At 58.3% G+C, this 22,425-nt stretch overlaps 1 protein-coding gene across 1 annotated transcript; it reads right to left on the bottom strand.

Moving 5' to 3' along the window:
• Positions 1-4,074: 4,074 nt before the first annotated feature.
• LOC125628475 (cytochrome P450 2C23-like) lies at positions 4,075-13,600 on the bottom strand. The gene is made up of 8 exons (XM_048833524.2): positions 13,517-13,600; positions 11,894-12,043; positions 11,273-11,433; positions 10,401-10,577; positions 7,544-7,685; positions 6,496-6,683; positions 5,838-5,979; positions 4,075-5,151 (listed from the first exon to the last, which is right to left on the bottom strand). The coding sequence occupies exons 2-8, from the start codon at positions 11,967-11,969 to the stop codon at positions 4,964-4,966; spliced, it is 1,074 nt and encodes a 357-aa protein (XP_048689481.2). The 5' UTR covers positions 11,970-12,043; positions 13,517-13,600; the 3' UTR covers positions 4,075-4,963.
• Between the last annotated feature and the right edge of the window lie 8,825 nt (positions 13,601-22,425).

Here is a 22,425-nt window from a genome sequence, read left to right on the forward strand (position 1 = left end):
TCTTGTGGCGGTGAGTTCCACAGGTTAACGGTGCGGTCCTTCGATCAGTTGCCTTTCAATTTCCCTGGGCAGCCCGCGACTCTGACGAGTGATCAGTGCCTTGTTTGACAATATTCCGGGCCAACAGGGGCACCCGGCTACCTTTCTGGATTGTACATGCCTCTAGCCACATTCCTTCTGATTTCTTCTCTCCCGGAATGGCCTTGTTCTTTTCAACCCCTCTTCATTTCTCTTGCCTGGTGTCACGGAGTCCCCGGGCGATGCTCTGGAACTGCTCCCCATGAAGCCAGTCAGGACTCTGGGGCAGTCGCCTTTCTGTGAGCAGCCTGTCTGCAGGACACACAGCTCACCCAGCTTCCACCTTCCTGGGTCTGACCTCGGAGCATTCAGCATCCTCTGCCCCTCCGTGCGCTTCCCACAGCGAGTCCGCTCAGGCGGGGCTCCTGGGGAAGCCAGAGGGTCCTGCACCCCAACTTCGCAGTCAGACGTGACTCTCAGCCAGCCAGTAAAACAGAAGGTTTATTAGACGACAGGAACATGGTCTAAAACAGAGCTTGCAGGTGCAGAGAACGGGACCCCTCAGCTGGGTCCATTTTGGGGGGCAGTGAGCCAGACAACCACGTCTGCACTTCACTCCATGTCCCAGCCAGCCCCAAACTGAAAACCCCCTCCAGCCCCTCCTCCTCTGGGCTTTGTTCGTTTCCCGGGCCAGGTGGTCACCTGATTCCTTTGTTCTCCAACCCTTTAGCTCTCACCTTGCAGGGGGGAAGGGCCCAGGCCATCAGTTGCCAGGAAACAGGGTGTTGGCCATTCTCTGTGTCCAGACTCCTGCACACACATGCCCTCTAAGGCTCTGCAATGATCATACACCCTTACTCCACCCCCTAGATACTTAAGAACTGCCTAGGGGAAACTGAGGCACCCCCACACTATTCAGAGGAAACATTAAGAACAGTCCCACTTCGTCACATCTCTCCCCCCTTCGAGATCGAACTGAGAGGGGTCACTTTAGCCGGTGACCTGGGGAAGTTCGAAGCCACCAACGTTCCCATGGATGCCCCAGCATCTCTCCCATTCCTTGGTAGGAGTTACACCAGGCCCTTCCAGTTCACGCCCTCCCTTAGGTCAGGGGTGGTCGATAGCACTCGCAGGCCGCATGTGGGAAGGTTTATGCAGCCCATGCCCTTTGGCCACCCCAAGAATGTCTCCCCATTGACCATCACCTTCTGCTCCTACTGGAGGTCCGGGGGGCCTGGCCCCAGGAAACTCCACACAGACATATAGGTTGGGGTCAGGAGTGGGAGCCCGTCCACATCCCCAACCATCTGGCTGACGGAGTCTATGGCCTTGGGGCCCAGCAAGGGAGCTAGAAACCGGGGCTTTTCCGCAGAGTCCCCTTGGTTCAAATCTCCAGCCTGCTCAAAGGCAGTGAGGTGGGCATCCACACCCCCCCCCCCTTAACCAGGGGCAGCAATTTAGTCTCGAGGTTCCCTGCGGAACTGGCCCCCCGGGATCTATCCCCACTCACCCCGGGGAGGTCCCCTTGGCCTCTCCGCTCCCCCACCGCCAGTTCATGCTGCTGCTGCTTCTGCAGCTCTTTCTCGGGCTCTCACTGTCTCCCACAGTCCTCTTGCTCTCTCAGACTCCGCTCCAATCCCGTCCGTCTCGATCCCCTGATGGGGAACCCGATCGTGAAGACCCTCGTCTGGTCGGGGACAGGAGTCTTGGCGATGCCTGGCTCCCGCTTCAGCTGCTCCCAGATCCTGCTATAGCCCCAGTTGGGGTCAGGAATCTGTTCCTTAGAGCAGTCATCCTCCTCCAGCTGCACGATTAACTCTGCTTTGGTGAACTTTCCAACGCTCAACCCTCTCTTTTTGCACAGGGTTACAATGTCCTTCTTAAGGAGACGGTGACAGGCCATCACTCCGCTCCTCCCAAGTTGTTGTGGACTCACAGGCCTGTGTGCTCTCAGCTCCCCACGGTTTCCAGGGAGAACCCCTAGTGTGACAGCCCTTCTCGAGGTCACCACCTCTTTGCCAGGGTCGAGCTGCAGACTCCTCCGCCCCTTGGACTGCTCGCTGCAATCCCCAGGGGAACCCTGTTACTGCACAGTCCTTCTCGCTGGTCACACACTCCCAGGGGTTAACCGCCCCCCGAAACCGCTCCTCTCTGAGCCTTCAGCAGGCCTGGTCCTCGGCAATCCCCCTTCGTGTTACTGCTCCCCAGTCACTTACTGCAGGAAGCACCATCCACGGGGTGCAGTACATCCCACCACTGCCACCAGTTGTCACGGAGTCCCCGGGCGATGCTCTGGAACTGCTCCCCATGAAGCCAGTCAGGACTCTGGGGCAGTCGCCTTTCTGTGAGCAGCCTGTCTGCAGGACACACAGCTCACCCAGCTTCCACCTTCCTGGGTCTGACCTCGGAGCATTCAGCATCCTCTGCCCCTCCGTGCGCTTCCCACAGCGAGTCCGCTCAGGCGGGGCTCCTGGGGAAGCCAGAGGGTCCTGCACCCCAACTTCGCAGTCAGACGTGACTCTCAGCCAGCCAGTAAAACAGAAGGTTTATTAGACGACAGGAACATGGTCTAAAACAGAGCTTGCAGGTGCAGAGAACGGGACCCCTCAGCTGGGTCCATTTTGGGGGGCAGTGAGCCAGACAACCACGTCTGCACTTCACTCCATGTCCCAGCCAGCCCCAAACTGAAAACCCCCTCCAGCCCCTCCTCCTCTGGGCTTTGTTCGTTTCCCGGGCCAGGTGGTCACCTGATTCCTTTGTTCTCCAACCCTTTAGCTCTCACCTTGCAGGGGGGAAGGGCCCAGGCCATCAGTTGCCAGGAAACAGGGTGTTGGCCATTCTCTGTGTCCAGACTCCTGCACACACATGCCCTCTAAGGCTCTGCAATGATCATACACCCTTACTCCACCCCCTAGATACTTAAGAACTGCCTAGGGGAAACTGAGGCACCCCCACACTATTCAGAGGAAACATTAAGAACAGTCCCACTTCGTCACACCTGGCTCCCCTCTTGCTGAGCAGAAGCAGGCTGCTGTTGGGGGGACGGGCATGCTACGCCTCTGTGATGCTATCATCAATATCACTTTCAGCCCAGCCGCTTGTCCCTCCGGCTTTCGTGGTGCTCATCAAGCGGCTGCCTCTCGCCGAGCTGTCAGGGAGATGGTTTTCCCCGCATGCTCGCTCTTTATTGAGAGCTCATCAGCTCGAATGCGGAGCTCCCATTGCCCTTTGCGATGAGCACCCCCTCGCTTGCACTTCAGCAATCAATTCCCCGCCGGCTTCTCCTAGCGCTCGCTAAAGTAAACATATCATTTCGTGTCACCCACTCATCTGAGTCTATGCCGTCCCTACATTGTTAATAAAAACCCACAGGTGCCACGGCCTCCCTACAGATCTGCAGGGCGGCCGATACTTAACCTTTCGCCAGATTGAAAATTACCGGTCTCTGGCTCGAAGATGATGGTTTCTGACCCAAGACAGGGCTTCACTTCTCTGCCCCTTGGCAGGGAGCTATTTTCTTTTCTAAGCATGTGGGGGTGCGGGGAGAAATTGCTTCCCCGCTCGATGCCTCCGTTTCCTCACTGTCCTCCTTTGTAAAGCACTTTGAGATCCACCGCTGACAAGTGCTAAGTGGTGGTGTTTATTAGGTATATTACGGTAGCACCTACCGGCCCCGGTTGAGAGTGGGGCGCAATCCTGCACAGGTACAGAGTGAGAGACAGTCCCTGCCCCCCAAGAGCTTAGTCTCAATAGACAAAGGGTGGGAGGGGAAACGGAGGCACACAGTGGGGCCTGGTCGCTCAGTGGCAGAAAGAGAACCCAGGGCTCCTGAGTCCTGTCCAGCACCTGACCCACTTCCCTGATCACTTGGTGCTGAGTTCCCACCTCCAAAAAACTGACAAGAGAGACGCAGGACAGGCAGTGGGAAACTGAGGCCCAGAGACAGGAAGTGAGTTACTCAAAGTCTGACCCACCCCCCATCCTTCCACATGTCTGATATTAACCGGTTTGTCTTTCCCCATTGTCTCACTGATACACACAAAACATACAAAGACATTGCCAAGCGTTCTGGTCTTTTCTTTCGTTCATTGTGTCAGTCAATTTTCTGGAAGCGCAGTGAGCAGCAATGCTGAGATACACCCCCAGGGCATTTCTACAAGCGAACTACGAGCAGACAGCACGCGTGAGACAGAGAAACCATGGCTGAGCGCTGAGGATGGCTCTCAGGGAAACACATCCAGAAGAATTCAGCACTAGGAAAAGCAGGTTCAAAGGTGCTGACCACAACCTAGCAGTGCCAGGGTTAATGATCCTTGGGGTTAGTTAATTATTAGGGAGGGGAAACTGAGGCACCGAGCCAAGATGTGACTTGCCCAAGCAGGCCAGTGTTAGGGACAGGATTAGAAGTCAGGGGGCCAAGCTCCAGCCCGGAACAGCTGCGTGCTAGCCTGTGCATCATGGGTGTGTAGATCTGAATTCACAAAGGCAGATTCTGATCTCAGTCACTTCAGAGTGACTCCGCTGCCATCCAGGAAGGTGTTCCAGATTTACATGCGATTCCAGTCTGGTTCCTACTCCAGTGAAGTCAGCGGAGTATTTACCCCATAGTGAAAATGAGATCAGGATCTGGCCCTGGCAGCATTGGTGTGAAAGGAGAGAGACTTGGTGTGAAAGGACAGTGACTCTGGATGTGCACCACAGTGTAAATGAGATCAGGAGCTGGCCCCGGGAGCATTAATGGGAAAGGAGAGTCGCTCTGGATGTGCACCAGAGTGTAAATGAGATCAGGAGCTGGCCCCGGGAGCATTAATGGGAAAGGAGAGTTACTCTGGATGTACACCACAGTGTAAATGAGATCAGGAGCTGGCCCAGAGGGACTGATGTGACTCCAGGGACCCCAGCATGGAAGACATCTGGGTCTGGCCTCTTCCCGCCCTGCCCCGCTCTACGCTGGGCGTGGGATGGCACGGAGCTTGTAGGTGAGGCCCTGGCCCCGGAAAACCCTCCGCAGCGAGGCCAAGTCGATGGCCCTGGGGTCCGTGAGCAGCTCCAGGGTGAAGCTCTGCAGCAGGGTGGTTATGAACAGGAAGATCTCCGCCTTGGCCAGCCCTTCGCCGGGACACACGCGCTTCCCTGGAGGGGGGACAAGAGGACATGCCCGTTGGTTGGGTCTCTTGGTGCTGCTCGGGGCCCTGCCTCCAGCCAGCAGCTGGGAACTGCAGCAGCCCCTGAGAAGGAGCTTCGAATGCCAGGGGCAAGTTGCCTCTTTCGGAGACGCTCAATCTCTTCCCATTTCGCCTTTTCTCCAGCCCGTGGGGCCTTTTAGGGGCTCTTGTCGGTCCCCTCTCCAAGCGGGAATGGCGGTTTTAAAAGGCAGCCCCTGCCCCAGCGAGTGCCCAGTTGAAACAGGCAATGTGGGGGGGGGGGGAACTGAGGCACAGAGCGGGGGGAAATGACTTGCCTCAGGTCACCTGGCAGAGCAGGGGATAGAACCCAGGTGTCCTGAGTCCCTGCCCCAGGGTGCAGCTGTGTTCTGTTGTACGCGCCCGGAGCAGGACCCAGTAGTGACGATCTCACCCGCTGAAATCCCCGGGGCTGCTCCCCCTGGTCATAGGTCAGGCGAGAGGCTGGCAAGGCCTTTGCATGGGTCTTTGTTCAGAACTGAAACGGCCCTGAGCCTCTGCCATCTCTCCTGCTTGCTGAGCCCTGCGGGGGCGGGGGGGTGTCCCTGTCCCTGCTGCCCCCTGCTAGAAGGGCTGAGCCCTGCTCTGTGTGAGCGCACACGAGAGAGATGGGAGGTGAACCCGTGTCCCCATTACCTGCAGAGAAGGGCATGGCCGTGTCTCTCTTCCTGAATGCTCCGTTCTCATCTAAGAAATGACCCGGGTTAAAATCCTCCGGGGTCTCCCAGCTGGCTGGGTCGAAGTGCACCGAGGCTAGGAGAGGGATGATGGTCGTACCCTGGGGGGCGACGGGGACAAGACACTGACAGTGTGAGGTTTTAGGCATTTTACGGCAATAGGACTGGAAAGAAAATAATAGCCCCAAGGGGTCGCTATGTCCCTTTCCCAAAGAGGGAAACTGAGGCACGGGGCAGGTAAGGGACGGGCCCGAGGTCACACAATGGACAGCAGAGCGGGGAGGAGAATCCAGAATGTCTTGCTCCTGTGCTGGCCGCATAACATTTCATCACCAAGCTGGCTAGGGGATCCCTTCTCCCACCACTGAAAGGCAGCCACCTCTGGGGTGGGACGGGGCAGCTGCTTGCCCAGGCATCCCTTGCTTGGTGCTGAGATGTAGCCACCTCTGGGATGGGACGCAGCCGCAGTTTAGTGGCACAGCAGCATGGGGAAGTGAAAGTTATAAGGGGGCAGGGTGGCATTTCCTCAGCTAGAGCTGGGCCAGTGACCCCCCCCACCCTCCCGCGCCGCATTGGGGCCAGCGCTGGCTGGGGGAGGGGGGGCGTGTGTGTCTCACCTGCGGGATGAGGTACCCCCGGAAGGAGGTTGGGCAGGTGGTGGCGTGTGGCAGGCTCATGGGCACCAGGTCGAGGTAGCGTTGGAGGTCATGTAGCATGGCGTTGGTGTAGGGCAGCTGTAGCCGGTCCTCCAGGGCTGGGGGCCGGGCCCTGCCCACCACCCTGTCCAGCTCCCCGTGCACCTGCGCTGCAAGGAGACACGTGTGGTCCTGGCACACCAGGGAAGGGGGGGCTCCCCCCATGTGTGTTCCTCCCCCCCACTTCCTTCCTTAGCCAGCCTCCCCTTCTCACCCGTACCCCCACCTCCTCCCCCACCCTCTATGGCCAGCCCCCCTTCCAGACAGTAACACTTTTCCCAGGATCCTTTGCATCACTTTTTCTGCCCTCCCCCTCGCTGGTTGGCCTCCCCATGATGGATCGGGAGTGGGGGTGGGAGGGGCAGAGGTCCTACCTCCTTCTTCCCTCCCTCCTGCCTGGCTGGGGGCTCTTCCCCTGCACCCTCTCCCCTATGCCTCCTTCTCACTCCTTGGACCCTGTTCTTGTCTCCCACACCCTGCTCTCGGGACTGGGATGGGGGGGCTGTAAGTCCCCTTTGTTCTCCCCTTTGCCCAGTGCCTGATGTAATACAGAGCAACCTCAGGGCTGCTCTAATTCATAGGACGCCCCCATGGGCCCTAGGGGGGGCAGAGAATAGCCACAGCACAGCGCGCTCTGGCCATGCCCCTGAGCCGCCCCCTCTGGGCCCTGGGTGACTGGGAGCAGGGTCCTTGCATCTGCTTCACCCTGGCTGGGGTGGCCCCCCAAGTGAGGGATGGAAGGGTGGGATCCTCGGGGCGGGGGGCGGTCCCCCTCCTTTTGAGACCCTTTTATTGCTGCCAGAGCAGCCCGGAGGAGCCCCCGCCTGCCTGAGGATGGAGCCCTCTGTATGGTGCCAGCTGGGGTCCCCCAGGCAGGGAGCGTTGGGGATTATCCGCAGGGCCCCCCCGCACGGCCCCCTGGGGATGGGCCGGGGGAGGGAGCCAGCGTGTCTCGGCCACTTGCACCCACCTTGCATGTCCGGGAACTTGCTGAGCACCAGCAGGGCAAAGTAGACGGTGTTGCTGGTGGTCTCCATGCCGACGATGAACAGGGAGTTGGCCAGCGCCGTCAGGTTCTCATCCTCAAACTCTGTCTGCTCCTTCCCTTGCTCCTAGCACAGGGCCGAGGGTGGGGGGACCCCGGTGAGGCACAATCCCACTCCTCCCCGCAAGCTGGGGTCAAGGGGTGCCCTCCACCAGCCAATGCTGCCCGGCCAAAGGCTGCCAGGCTCCCGGTCCCCGGCCTTGGGGAGATGGAGGGACGGTTGGCCTGGCTCCAGGGGGCTGGGAGGAACGAGCATTGGGGCAGGAATCAGAGCTGGAGAAGAGACAGCCTGAGTCTACGTAGAGGTAATAGATTCATAGATTCATAGATATTTAGGTCAGAAGGGACCATTATGATCATCTAGTCTGACCTCCTGCACAACGCAGGCCACAGAATTTCACCCACCCACTCCTACAAAAAAAAACCTCACACCTATATCTGTGCTATTGAAGTCCTCAAATCGTAGTTTAAAGACTTCAAGGAGCAGAGAATCCTCCAGCAAGTGACCCGTGCCCCATGCTACAGAGGAAGGCGAAAAACCTCCAGGGCCTCTTCCAATCTGCCCTGGAGGAAAATTCCTTCCCGACCCCAAATATGGCGATCAGCTAAACCCTGAGCATATGGGAAAGATTCATCAGCCAGATACTACAGAAAATTCTTTCCTGGGTAACTCAGATCTTACCCCATCTAATAACCCATCACAGGCCATTGGGCCTATTTACCATGCATATTTAATTATCAAAACCATGTTATCCCATCATATCATCTCCTCCATAAACTTATCGAGTTTAATCTTAAAGCCAGATAGATCTTTTGCCCCCACTGCTTTCCTTAGAAGGCTATTCCAAAACTTCACTCCTCTGATGGTTAGAAACCTTCGTCTAATTTCAAGTCTAAACTTCCTGGTGGCCAGTTTATGTCCATTTGTTCTTGTGTCCATATTGGTACTGAGTTTAAATAATTCCTCTCCCTCTCTGGTATTTATACCTCTGATATATTTATAGAGAGCAATCATATCTCCCCTCAACCTTCTTTTAGTTAGGCTAAACAAGCCAAGCTCCCTGAGTCTCCTTTCATAAGACAAGTTTTCCATTCCTCGGATCATCCTAGTAGCCCTTCTCTGTACCTGTTCCAGTTTGAATTCATCCTTCTTAAACATGGGAGACCAGAACTGCACACAGTATTCCAGGTGAGGTCTCTCCAGTGCCTTGTATAACGGTACTAAAACCTCCTTATCCCTACTGGAAATAGGGTGACCAGTGTAGGGTCCGTGACTGGCTAGATAGACAGAGGGGTGTGTCTGGGGATGGGTGGGGGGATTGGTGGATAGAGGTGTGGGTGGATAGAGATGTCTGGGGTTGGAGGGATGGGTTGGTTAGGGGTGTCTATGAGGATGAAGGGATGGGTGGGGGAATGCGTGGAGGATGTGTGGGTTGAGGGGTGTCCATAGAGATGGATGGGGGGATGGGTGGGGGGTGGGTTGAGGGGTGTCCATGGGGATGGGTGGGGGGATGGATGGAGGGAGTTGAGGGGTGTCCATGGGGATGGGTGGGGGGATGGATGGGTTGAGGGGTGTCCATGGGGATGAGTGGGGGGATGGATGGGTTGAGGGGTGTTCATGGGGATGGGTGTGTGTATGTGGAGAGATGGGTGGGGCTGCATGGTTAGAGGGGTGTCCATGGGGATGGATGGGGGGGTGGGTGGGGGGATGGGTGGAGGGGGTTGAGGGGTGTCCATGGGGATGGGTGGGGGGATGGGTGTGTGTGTATGTGGAGGGATGGGTGGGGCTGCGTGGTTAGAGGGTTGTCCATGGGGATGGATGGGGAGATGGGTGAGGGGATGGGTGGAAGATGTGAAGGTTGAGGGGTGTCCATGGGGATGGGTGGGGGGATGGATGGGTTGAGGCGTGTTCATGGGGATGGATGGGGGGATGGGTGAGGGGATGGGTGGAAGATGTGTGAGTTGAGGGGTGTCCATGGGGATGGGTGGGGGGATGGGTGGAGGGGGTTGAGGGGTGTCCATGGGGATGGGTGGGTGGATGGATGGGTTGAGGGGTGTCCATGGGGATGGATGGGGGGATGGGTGTGTGTGTATGTGGAGGGATGGGTGGGGCTGCGTGGTTAGAGGGGTGTCCATGGGGATGGATGGGGGGATGGGTGAGGGGATGGGTGGAAGATGTGTGAGTTGAGGGGTGTCCATGGGGATGGGTGGGGGGATGGGTGGAGGGGGTTGAGGGGTGTCCATGGGGATGGGTGGGTGGATGGATGGGTTGAGGGGTGTCCATGGGGATGGATGGGGGGATGGGTGTGTGTGTATGTGGAGGGATGGGTGGGGCTGCGTGGTTAGAGGGGTGTCCATGGGGATGGATGGGGGGATGGGTGAGGGGATGGGTGGAAGATGTGTGAGTTGAGGGGTGTCCATGGGGATAGGTGGGGGGATGGATGGGTTGAGGCGTGTTCATGGGGATGGATGGGGGGATGGGTGTGTGTGTATGTGGAGGGATGGGTGGGGCTGTGTGGTTAGAGGGGTGTCCATGGGGATGGATGGGGGGATGGTAGGGTGTGTGTGTGTGGGGGATGGGTGGTGGTGTGTGCGTTGAGGGGTGGGCAGAGGGATGGGTGGGGGTGATTGTATCGATGGGAATCTAGCTGCAGGATCCCATCAACCCCCCCGCCCCCCCCAATCAATGGGACTGAATTCCAGCCGCGGTCCCCTCCCCCGCCGTCTACCCCACCGCTCACTGGGCGCTGACTCCTCCTGCCCCCCCCGGGACGCCCCTCACCGTGGCCTGCTGCAGGAGGAAGCAGTCAATGAGGTCGCGGGGGGCGCTGGGGTCCAGGCTGCGCTGATGGGATGCCACCTGGGCCTGGATGAAGTTTTTGATGTGCTTGTATTCCCTGAATATCCGCCAGTGCTGGCCGGGCAGGAAGTGCATGATACCTGGGAAGGTATTGTACAGCTGGGGGAGGCCGGGGGGGGAGCAGGGAGATGGGATGGAGCAGCGGGGGGGTGACCGTTTAATAGCAGGGAGGGAGAAGAGAGGCTAAAGCACTGGGCTGGAATTCAGCAGCCCTGGGTTCTCATCCCACCGTTGCCACTCATCTGCTGGGCGTCCCGGCACCGCCCCTCGCTGCCTCAGTTTCCCTGCGGAGGCTGCTGAGCAGAGCTGGCTGGGAAATGGCTTTCCCGTCCGGTGAGCGGCGGGACAAATGTCCTGCCCTCAATCGGGACATCTCGCAAATCCTCACAAACCCAAACTGGGGCTGAGAGAAATTCCAGCACGGGACCGTCGAAAGGTCCTTTTTGGCGCCCGCCTCGTCCGTGTTTGCTTTTGCGACAAATGACCAGAGGCTTGGGAGCGAAAAGTCATTTGGACGCAAAATCCTGGAACTTTTTCCTTTCGAAAACCGTCCGCGCCGGTGGGGACAAGTTTTTCGGAAGTGGGGAATTCACCAGAATGGGCCCTTTCCCGCACCCAGGGCCGGGGAATCGGCGTTTTCCAAGGGGAAACCGGTTTGTCGAAGAATTCCCGACCCGCTGAAGGTGCGTCCCGGCCTCAGGAATGGGCCCAGAGAGAGGAGGCCGCAGCCCAGCGAGCGGCTGTTTTGCTGTTTAGGGGCTGGGATTGTCGGGGGGCCCCCCACCCCCGGGTACCTGTGCCTGAAGGGAGCGGAAGTAGCACATGTTGGACATGATGAGACGCAGGAGCTCCTGGAATTCCTCGTTGTCGCTGCTGAAGCGGGTCCCGATCACCACGGAGCAGGTGACATTGGCGACGGCCCGGGTGAGGTCGAGCACAGGGTTGAACGGGCGCCCTGCGACAAGGCGGGGAGGGGGTAGCAGACAGCAGGGAACAAGACCCACATGGGGAAACCAGACAGCGCCCAGGAGCTCCCTCTAACCACTAGACCCCACTCCTCTCCTAGAGCTGGGGATAGAACCCAGGAGTCCTGGCTCCCCCCGCCCCAAGCTGGAGATAGCACCCAGCAGTCTGGACTGCGAGCTCACCCAGTTCTAACCACCAGGCCCCACTCCCTTCCCGCAGCTGGGGATAGAACCCAGGAGTCCTGGCTCCCGGCCCCTCCTGCTCTAACCACTAGACCCCACTCCACTCCCAGAGCTGGAGTGCTGACAGCCCCTGCCCCCTGCTCTAACCACTCGGACACTTCCCTTCTAGAGCAGGGCTCCCAGGACTCGCCGGTGGGTGCCCGAGGCTCACTGTCGGGGGATGCTGCCCGGTGCCCGTGGGGCAGCATCCGGCGCGCCACGGCTCACCTTGTTTGTCAGCCACAGCTTGGGCGAGGTGCCACGCCTCCTCCTGCACCCGCTGCTCCAGCGGCTTCTTGCCCATGCCCAGGTTCCGGAGGGTGGTGAGGGTGAACCGACGGAGTTGCCTCCAGCGCTCGCCATTGCTGTCTACTAATCCTGCCACAGCCCCATGAGGACGTCATCCAATGTCGTTAACAGAGGCCCTGGCTCCCCTCCCGCAGCCGGGGATAGAACCCAGGAGTCCTGGCTCCCAGCCCCACGTGCCCGCTCTAACCACTCGACCCCGCTCCCCTCCCGCAGCCCGGGATAGAACCCAGGAGTCCTGGCTCCCAGCCCCACGTGCCCGCTCTAACCACTCGACCCCGCTCCCCTCCCGCAGCCGGGGATAGAACCCAGGAGTCCTGGCTCCCAGCTCTAACCACTACACCCCACTCCTCTCCCAGAGCTGGGAATAGAACCCAGGAGTCCTGACTCCCATCCCCCCCCGCTCTAACCACTAGACCCCACTCCCCTCCCAGAGCTGGGAATAGAACCCAGGAGTCCTGATTCCCATCCCCCCCCCCACTCTAACCACTACACCCCACTCCTCTCCCAGAGCTGGGAATAGAACCCAGGAGTCCTGACTCCCATCCCCCCCCCCCACTCTAACCACTACACCCCACTCCTCTCCCAGAGCTGGGAATAGAACCCAGGAGTCCTGACTCCCATCCCTCCCCCGCTCTAACCACTAGACCCCGCTCCCCTCCCAGAGCTGGGAATAGAACCCAGGAGTCCTGGCTCCCAGTCCCCCGGCTCTAACCACTAGAACCCACTCCCCTCCCAATGCTGGGGCTAGAACCCAGGAGCCCTGGCTCCCAGCCGCCCCCCCCCCCCGCCCCTCCTCCCGGCTCTAACCAATAGACCCCCAACCACCACGTTAGGTTAGCATGGGTCACACAAACGGCCACTCCCTGGGATTCATTGGGAAATGTCCCCCACCCCATGAAAATTTTGAACAGTAAGGGAAAGAGGGGGAAAAAAGCCAGGGGTTTTCTATACAATTATTTGAAGGGTTTTCATCCCCTCTCGCCCCCCCAGAAAGGCCAAAGCAGGTGGCTTTCTCCTTGGAGGGCAAACAGAGAATGAAAAAGAATTGCCTGACTAATCAAATTTGGTGCAGTGGGGGTTGGGTGCACTTTTTAAAAAATTTGTAGGGTTCTATCAACACCCCGCCACACCCCCCCTTAAAATTCCAAGCAGAAAGTTTCACTGTGATGGAAAAGCAAAAAAACCCAACAAAATTATAATTTTTGTTTGCTTTTAATCCCAAAAGTCCCATTTTGAGGGAAAATGGTGCCAGCCCCGATGTTCCCCTTGACATAGACTATGGACAATCCCTGGCTCTTTCCATCTGTCGATGTCAAAAGTGGGTAAACTGAGGCACAGGGCGTGCCGTGCCAGTGACTTGCCTGAGGTCACGCAGCAGGCCAGTGTTCTGTCTGGTAGCCCACACTGCCTGACTCCTACAAGCCCGCTGTAATCTCCAGTGGCGGGCAGTTCCACAGGTTAACAAAGCCACAGAGGCAGTGGAGCCAGCGTGATGCCACTAGGCAGGGCTTTGCAGAGAGACCCTCCCCAGCCCGCACTCACCGTAGCCGTGGTTCAGCTCCTTGAGCACGGGGATGGGCCCCCGCCCACTGAATGCATCACTGTTCTCCACCAGGGCTTCGCGCAGCACCTCGTACCCGCACAGCACCACCGCGGGCCTCGGGCCCAGCCAGACGGTGAAGATGGGGCCGTACTCCTGGCAGAGCTGGGGGTGGGAATCGCAGGGGGAGGGGTAAGACAGCAAAATGGGGCATGGGAGGGAGTTAATCAGGAACTAGGGGGACCCTGTTGTTTCTACCTATGGTGGCTTGAGCCTCCGTTTCCACTCAGGGCAGAGATGGGGGAAAGCAACTTTAAGGCCTTTTGTGCTGCTTGTGCCCTGCCCGGCCCCCAGTGTAATTTAGGGCAGCCTCAGGGCGGCTGTAACTCATGATCCACCCCCTATGGGCCCTGGGGGGCAGAGAACAGCCACAGCTCAGTGTGCTCCAGCCATGCCCCCGATCCGCCCCCTATGGGTCATGGGGGGCCGAGAATAGCCACAGCTCACTGCGCTCCGTCCACTCCCCCGATCTGCCCCCTATGGGCCCTGAGGGGCAGAGAATAGCCACAGCTCAGTGCTTTGGCCACACACTCCGATCCACCCCCCACTATGGGTCCTGAGGCTGCCAATTTTGGTTGGCTGTATTCCTGGAGGTCTCATCACATGACCTAATCTTTAATTAAAAACTAACCTTTAATTCCTGCAGATCCCAGGACAATCCTGGAGGGTTGGCAATTTTAGGCTGGCTCGATCGAGGGGCTGCCGGGAGACGGGGAGCTAGATAGAGGGGTGGGTCTGGGGCTAGATAAAGGGGTGTGCAGGGCAATAGGTAACTCAATTGCACCTGCAGATAGAAACCAAGACGCCTGCTAGATGGACGCCAGACGGACAGACCCGCAGTGGGAGCTACCTTCGGCCTTGGCTTTTGGGTTCCAATCCCGGCGCCCGAGCCCAGCCCCCTTCCTTACCCGGTGGTAGGATTGGTAGAGCGGGAGGATGTTCTGGGTCAGGTTCCCCAACAGGGGCAGGGGGGCTGGCCCCGGGGGGAGGCGCCCGCGGCCCTGGCCTGAGGAGGCTCGGAAGAGGAGGAGGAAGAGGAGGAGAAGAAGGCAGCCAGTGATCAACACGGCACCAGGCTCTATCCTCCTTGGCTGGGGTCAGCACGGCCCGCACTGCTCCACTGCCTTGGGAGGTGTCCGGCAGTGCCCCCCAGCTATCGGCCCCTGGGCCTTATAGCCAGCCGCAGGCTGCCCCCTGGTCACTGATTAACTCGCTGGGCCGGCCCCTGCCACAGCAATTGCACATTGACCCTGGCAGCCAGGGCTGGCCCACCAAGGACATCAATGGATTGGAGCCCCCGGCAGCCTCCCCCCTCCCATTCCTGCAGCAACCCCCCACAAAGGACCCTAGCCTAACTCCCTCTGTTGCCAGCACCCCCCAGCCTGGGAAGGGTGGGTCCCTGTGCTCTCGGCCCCACAGTTAGAGGCCGTGATCAATGCACGGAGGGGTCTATCCCCGCTGTCATGCACCAAAGGGCCCGCTCTGCCCAGTGTCCTATGTAGCTTTCCCCGCTGCCCGTGGGGCAGGTAGATTTGGCACAGTCCCTCACTGACCTTTGGGCTCTCGGCTTTCTCCACCCCCTGGGGGCACCCTGGGAAGAACAGCTCCATAGCAGCGGGGCAGGGCTGCCCCTCCCCCCCCGGGCATGCTGCCATTGCCCTAAAGAGGAGAAATCTCTCCCCAGGTGGGTCGGTGCGGCCTAGTGGCTGGAGCGTTAGAGTGGGTCTCAGCTTCTCTTCCAGTTCTGGCACTGGGAGTGTCTGCTGGGGCAAGTCACCTCCCGTCCCCCCCTTCGTGCCTCGGTTTCCCCATCTGCGCAATGGGGACAATGCTGCTGTGCTCCTCAGCAAAGCGGGTTGAGATCGCTGCGGGAGACCAGCCGGGGATTGTTATTGACCAGGGAGCGGGGGACAAGACTCGGGAGCGCTCAGTGGTAGCAGAGGGCTCTGGAATTGCCGGGTGCATTGAGGGCACTTGGCCAGTGGAGGGGGCCGGGACACTCACAAAACCGCAGCTCTGCTCCATTAGCCCAAGCAGCTGCTGAGGACCCGGGGCAGAATTTGGATCCGGAGCCCGGTTCTGCCCAGATACCCCGGCCAGGGGTGCTGACTGTGTTTGTGTGCCGGGCACCCTAAGAGATGCCAGTCGGTCTCCAAGCAGGTTGCCCCCCAGTGGCTGGCCACGGGCCTAGAGACCGGTGGCACCGTCAGGAAAGCAAGTAGCCCCCCCATCAATGCCCCCGCTCCATCCCCGTGCTGCTGCATGGGTGGGGGTCTGCAGCTCCGACCCTTCTGATTCCCTCCGGGTAGTGCACCGGGCTGGGGGAGGGGGGCCTGGGCACACCTTGCCCGCTGGCCCCAGGGTCCCTCCCCCTTTCCCGGAGTGGAGTCACTCTGGATTAACCCGGTGTCAATCCGAGCAGGATCTGGCCCTCTGGCACCCCACGCTGACCTTTAGCAGGGGCTGGGAGGAGTGGTGGGGCTCACACGCACAGGGCGGAGGGTCAATGTGAGATGCAGCCCCCCATCCTCCCCAAGGGTGCACCCACCAGGGCAAGATGCAGAGGAGAAGTCTCTTGCGTTTGCAGAGGGGAGGGGAGAAAAGGCCGGGTGGGGCGCCCCCTTAGTGACTAGAGCCTCCAGGGAGGCTTGGCATGAAGGGATGGGGGCAGGTCACTTGGCACGGGGTGCCGCCCGCCCCCGGGGACGCAGAGGCCTCTGGTGCCAGCCGCGCAGGGAGCAGAGCGTGGGGGGGGGCCACTGGCAGGGGTGGTGTCACATGGCATTTCTAGCTGGTGGAGGGGGGAGAGCTGGCAAGGCGCCAGGGCTGTTCAGGGGCAGAAAGCCCAGATCCTCAAGGGTAATTGGGCTCCTCATGTCTGTTGAAATCAAGGAGAGTCCTGGGTTCTATTCCCGGTTCTGGGAGGGGAGTGGGGTCTTGTGGTTAGAGCAGGGGGGCTGGGAGCCAGGACTCCTGGGTTCTATCCCTGGCTTGGGCAGTGGAGTCTAGTAGTTAGAGCGAGCGAGCGAGCGAGGGGGTGGCTTGCTGGGAGCCAGGACTCCTGGGCTCTATCCCCAGCCCTGGGAGGGGAGTGGGGTCTCGTGGTTAGAGCCGGGGGCTGCTGGGAGTCAGGACTCCTGGGTTCTATCCCCAGCTCTGGGAGGGGTGTGGGGACTAGTGGTTAGATGGCTGGGGATGGGCCGGAGCCGGGGCTCCTGGGTTCTCTTCGCTGCTTGTTCAGTGCCCTTGCTTGAATCAGCGGCTCAATGCGGCTCCTGCTCCCTGCTCTTTGAGGCCAAACTGGCGGGCGGTGAATTTCGCTCCCCGCTTTGCTATCGGGGAGAGTGAGGAGACTCCCGGAGGAGCGACACCCGGCTCTGGTGTCTCCCCTGCTGCAGGGTGCGTGCGGCTTTTGGCTGGAAGAACCGTCCCAGTGGTGGCTTAATTATATGTCATGGCACAGAGGCGGGGGGAAATTAGGGCTTCAGGAGAAGGAAAATCCTCTGTGGTCCCAGGCTTCTCCTTGGGATTTTACCTCTTCCCCCGGCAGGGGTCCCCGCTGACTGATTTGTTAGGATTATAATAATGAGCTTATATTTCACCGCTGCCTCGCAGCCCGAAAGAGTCCCAAGGCGTATGAGACGCTGCGTGTAAATGTAGAGTGGCGTATGGATGAGATGCAGCCACCTCTGGGGTGGGGCGTGGCAGCTGTTTATACAGGGATCCCTTGCCCAGGGCTGAGATGCAGCCACTTCTGGGGTGGGGCGTGGCAGCTGTTTATACAGGGATCCCTTGCCCAGGGCTGTGATACGCTGACTCCAAGGCCCCCCCCCCGCTCTAACCACTAGCCCCCACTCCCCTTCCACAGCTGGGGGTAGAACCAAGCAGCCAGTTGGGGTCTGTGCAGCGCCCGGCACAACGGGGGTGGGGGGGGGGCTCCAATCCCAGCTGGCACCCCTCAGTGCATCTATAACGCGCACAGGGCCAGATCTTCAAAGGTCCCAGGCTCTGATCTCCCCCTGATTTCAAGAGGCCTGAAGGGCCCCAAACCCCTTGAGGCTCTGGGCCTTGTGCCCCTGCAGAACCCTGGTGCCCTGGCTGTGCTGGCGGGTCCTCCGGCTCCGTGGGGGGAGCAGGCCGCCTGGCAGGGCCGCAGGGCCCCCAGTTGCGTGTCACTCCTCCTGCTTCGACTGGGACTCGCACCCAAGCAGCTGGTCCCCAGCCAGAGCCCTGGGAGCCGGTTCAACAGCTCAGTGGGTGCGGAGGGGATGGAGGGGGGGGGGGGGGGCTGCCGCCATCCAATCTGTCCCAGGGGAGTCTGTGCAGCTTTCCCCCTACAAAGCCGGCTCCCCACCTCTCTCTGCTGGGGCCCCCCAGAGCTGGGCTAGCAGGGGCTGCGGGTCGGGAGTGAGGGGCACTGGCAGAGCTGGGTGGGACCTGATGGCTGGGCTAGCGGCCGGGGGCAGCAGAGATGGGGGTCACCGGCTCCATCCCTAATTGCTGGCCGTCAGATAAATCAGACTCCTGGGGGCAGGGACCTGGAGGGCCCTAAGGCTGCTCAGGAGCCGGAAAGTCCCCTTGTAGATGGACAGACGGACAAACCCTCCCAGATCCTCCTGCCTCCCCTCCCCGCAGCCACGGCTCAGCCCAAAAACCCCTGAATCATAGAATATCAAGGTTGGAAGGGACCCCAGAAGGTCATCTAGTCCAACCCCCTGCTCGAAGCAGGACCAATTCCCAGTTAAATCATCCCAGCCAGGGCTTTGTCAAGCCTGACCTTAAAAACCTCTAAGGAAGGAGATTCTACCACCTCCCTAGGTAACGCATTCCAGTGTTTCACCACCCTCTTAGTGAAAAAGTTTTTCCTAATATCCAATCTAAACCTCCCCCACTGCAACTTGAGACCATTACTCCTCGTTCTGTCATCTGCTACCATTGAGAACAGTCTAGAGCCATCCTCTTTGGAACCCCCTTTCAGGTAGTTGAAAGCAGCTATCAAATCCCCCCTCATTCTTCTCTTCTGCAGGCTAAACAATCCCAGCTCCCTCAGCCTCTCCTCATAACTCATGTGTTCCAGACCCCTAATCATTTTTGTTGCCCTTCGCTGGACTCTCTCCAATTTTTCCACATCCTTCTTGTAGTGTGGGGCCCAAAACTGGACACAGTACTCCAGATGAGGCCTCACCAATGTCGAATAGAGGGGAACGATCACGTCCCTCGATCTGCTCGCTATGCCCCTACTTATACATCCCAAAATGCCATTGGCCTTCTTGGCAACAAGGGCACACTGCTGACTCATATCCAGCTTCTCATCCACTGTCACCCCTAGGTCCTTTTCCGCAGAACTGCTGCCTAGCCATTCGGTCCCTAGTCTGTAGCGGTGCATTGGGTTCTTCCGTCCTAAGTGCAGGACCCTGCACTTATCCTTATTGAACCTCATCAGATTTCTTTTGGCCCAATCCTCCAATTTGTCTAGGTCCTTCTGTATCCTATCCCTCCCCTCCAGCATATCTACCACTCCTCCCAGTTTAGTATCATCTGCAAATTTGCTGAGAGTGCAATCCACACCATCCTCCAGATCATTTATGAAGATATTGAACAAAACCGGCCCCAGGACCGACCCTTGGGGCACTCCACTTGATACCGGCTGCCAACTAGACATGGAGCCATTGATCACTACCCGTTTAGCCCGACAATCTAGCCAACTTTCTACCCACCTTATAGTGCATTCATCCAGCCCATACTTCCTTAACTTGCTGACAAGAATACTGTGGGAGACCGTGTCAAAAGCTTTGCTAAAGTCAAGAAACAATACATCCACTGCTTTCCCTTCATCCACAGAACCAGTAATCTCATCATAGAAGGCGATTAGATTAGTCAGGCATGACCTTCCCTTGGTGAATCCATGCTGGCTGTTCCTGATCACTTTCCTCTCATGCAAGTGCTTCAGGATTGATTCTTTGAGGACCTGCTCCATGATTTTTCCAGGGACTGAGGTGAGGCTGACTGGCCTGTAGTTCCCAGGATCCTCCTTCTTCCCTTTTTTAAAGATTGGCACTACATTAGCCTTTTTCCAGTCATCCGGGACTTCCCCGGTTCGCCACGAGTTTTCAAAGATAATGGCCAATGGCTCTGCAATCACAGCCGCCAATTCCTTCAGCACTCTCGGATGCAACTCGTCCGGCCCCATGGACTTGTGCACGTCCAGCTTTTCTAAATAGTCCCTAACCACCTCTATCTCCACAGAGGGCTGGCCATCTCTTCCCCATTTTGTGATGCCCAGCGCAGCAGTCTGGGAGCTGACCTTGTTAGTGAAAACAGAGGCAAAAAAAGCATTGAGTACATTAGCTTTTTCCACATCCTCTGTCACTAGGTTGCCTCCCTCATTCAGTAAGGGGCCCACACTTTCCTTGGCTTTCTTCTTGTTGCCAACATACCTGAAGAAACCCTTCTTGTTACTCTTGACATCTCTTGCTAGCTTCAACTCCAGGTGCGATTTGGCCCTCCTGATATGATTCCTACATGCCCAAGCAATATTTTTATACTCTTCCCTAGTCATATGTCCAACCTTCCACTTCTTGTAAGCTTCTTTTTTATGTTTAAGATCCGCTAGGATTTCACCATTAAGCCAAGCTGGTCGCCTGCCATATTTACTATTCTTTCGACTCATCGGGATGGTTTGTCCCTGTAACCTCAACAGGGATTCCTTGAAATACAGCCAGCTCTCCTGGACTCCTTTCCCCTTCAAGTTAGTCCCCCAGGGGATCCTGGCCATCCGTTCCCTGAGGGAGTCGAAGTCTGCTTTCCTGAAGTCCAGGGTCCGTATCCTGCTGCTTACCTTTCTTCCCTGCGTCAGGATCCTGAACTCAACCAACTCATGGTCATTGCCTCCCAGATTCCCATCCACTTTTGCTTCCCCCACTAATTCTACCCGGTTTGTGAGCAGCAGGTCAAGAAAAGCGCCCCCCCTAGTTGGCTCCTCTAGCACTTGCGCCAGGAAATTGTCCCCTACGCTTTCCAAAAACTTCCTGGATTGTCTATGCACCGCTGTATTGCTCTCCCAGCAGATATCAGGAAAATTAAAGTCACCCATGAGAACCAGGGCGTGCGATCCAGTAGCTTCCGTGAGCTGCCGGAAGAAAGCCTCATCTACCTCATCCCCCTGGTCCGGTGGTCTATAGCAGACTCCCACCACTACATCACCCTTGTTGCTCACACTTCTAAACTTAATCCAGAGACACTCAGGTTTTTCTGCAGTTTCGTACCGGAGCTCTGAGCAGTCATACTGCTCCCTTACATACAGTGCTACTCCCCCACCTTTTCTGCCCTGCCTGTCCTTCCTGAACAGTTTATAACCATCCATGAAAGTACTCCAGTCATGTGAGTTATCCCACCAAGTCTCTGTTATTCCAATCACGTCATAGTTCCTTGACATCACCAGGACCTCCAGTTCTCCCTGCTTGTTTCCAAGGCTTTGTGCATTTGTATATAAGCACTTGAGATAACCTGCTGATCGCCCCTCATTCCCAGTATGAGGCAGGAGCCCTCCCCTCACAGACATTCCTGCCTGTGCTTCCTCCCGGTATCCCGCTTTCCCACTTACCTCAGGGCTTTGGTCTCCTTCCCCCGGTGAACCTAGTTTAAAGCCCTCCTCACTAGGTTAGCCAGCCTGCTGGCAAAGAAGCTCTTCCCTCTCTTCGTAAGGTGGAGCCCGTCTCTGCCCAGCACTCCTCCTTCATGGAACACTATCCCATGGTCAAAGAATCCAAAGCCTTCTCTCCGACACCACCTGCGTAGCCATTCGTTGACTTCCACGATTCGACGGTCCCTACCCAGGCCTTTTCCTTCCACGGGGAGGATGGACGAGAACACCACTTGCGCCTCCAACTCCTTTATCCTTCTTCCCAGAGCCACGTAGTCCGCAGTGATCCGCTCAAGGTCATTCTTGGCAGTATCATTGGTGCCCACGTGGAGAAGCAGGAAGGGGTAGCGATCCGAGGGCTTGATGAGTCTCGGCAGTCTCTCCGTCACATTGCGAATCTTAGCCCCTGGCAAGCAGCAGACTTCTCGGTTTTCCCGGTCAGGGCGGCAGATAGATGATTCAGTCCCCCGGAGGAGAGAGTCCCCGACCACCACCACCCGCCTTCTCCTCTTGGGAGTGGTGGTCGTGGAACCCCCAGCCTCAGGACATCGCATCTCATGCCTTGCGACCAGCGGAGTCTCCTTCTGCTTTCTCGCCCCAGACATATCATCTGGTCCACTCTCTGCAACGGTACCTGTGGAGAGAACATGAAAGCGGTTAGTTACCTGTGTCTGTGTTACTGGAACCCGGACATTCCGCTGAACTCAGCAAGATTCCCGGTTCCCCGCTGCCCCGGCCTGGACCTTGGCCTGGGACCTCCTGGTCCATCTGTCTGCCTCTGCCTGGGGGTGTCCCGCTCTCCCTGGCCCAGCCAGGTTGGTTTTGGGAAGCACTGCATCCCCCCGCCCCTCCCCTATCCCGGCACCCATTAATAGCCTGGGAGATTAATTTGCAGGTCCTCCCCCGCTCCCCTCCTGCAGGCCTTTGGGACTCTTAATGAGTAACTAATTAGATGTTAATGAAAGAGTGGCAGAGGCTGGGGGAGTGGGGGAGGGGAGGCTGTGTCCCAGATTGCTTGGGAGTTGGGGGGCGATCGGGACTCGCACCCCACAGGGAGTGGTCTGTCTGGGATAAGGGTCAGCCCTGGGCTCCTTGCTCCAAGCTCCAGTGCCCCTCACTCCTGACCCGCAGCCCCCTGCTCGCCCCGCCCTGGGCTCTCTCCACAGCTCTGCCGGCCCCTCGCTCCTGACCCACAGCCCCACCCTCCCG

This window comes from Caretta caretta, chromosome 23, assembly GCF_965140235.1.
Source record: "Caretta caretta isolate rCarCar2 chromosome 23, rCarCar1.hap1, whole genome shotgun sequence".
NCBI lineage: Eukaryota > Metazoa > Chordata > Testudines > Cheloniidae > Caretta > Caretta caretta.

Excerpts from the sequence above, each read along its gene's own strand:
- LOC125628475 (XM_048833524.2), bottom strand. The coding sequence starts at position 11,969 with ATGGGCAAGAAGCCGCTGGAGCAGCGGGTGCAGGAGGAGGCGTGGCAC. Across the intron at positions 6,684-7,543 it reads CAAGTTCCCGGACATGCAAG|CGCAGGTGCACGGGGAGCTG; the intron begins GTGGGTGCAAGT and ends GTCTCCTTGCAG. Across the intron at positions 5,980-6,495 it reads GGGGGTACCTCATCCCGCAG|GGTACGACCATCATCCCTCT; the intron begins GTGAGACACACA and ends GTCGCCCCCCAG.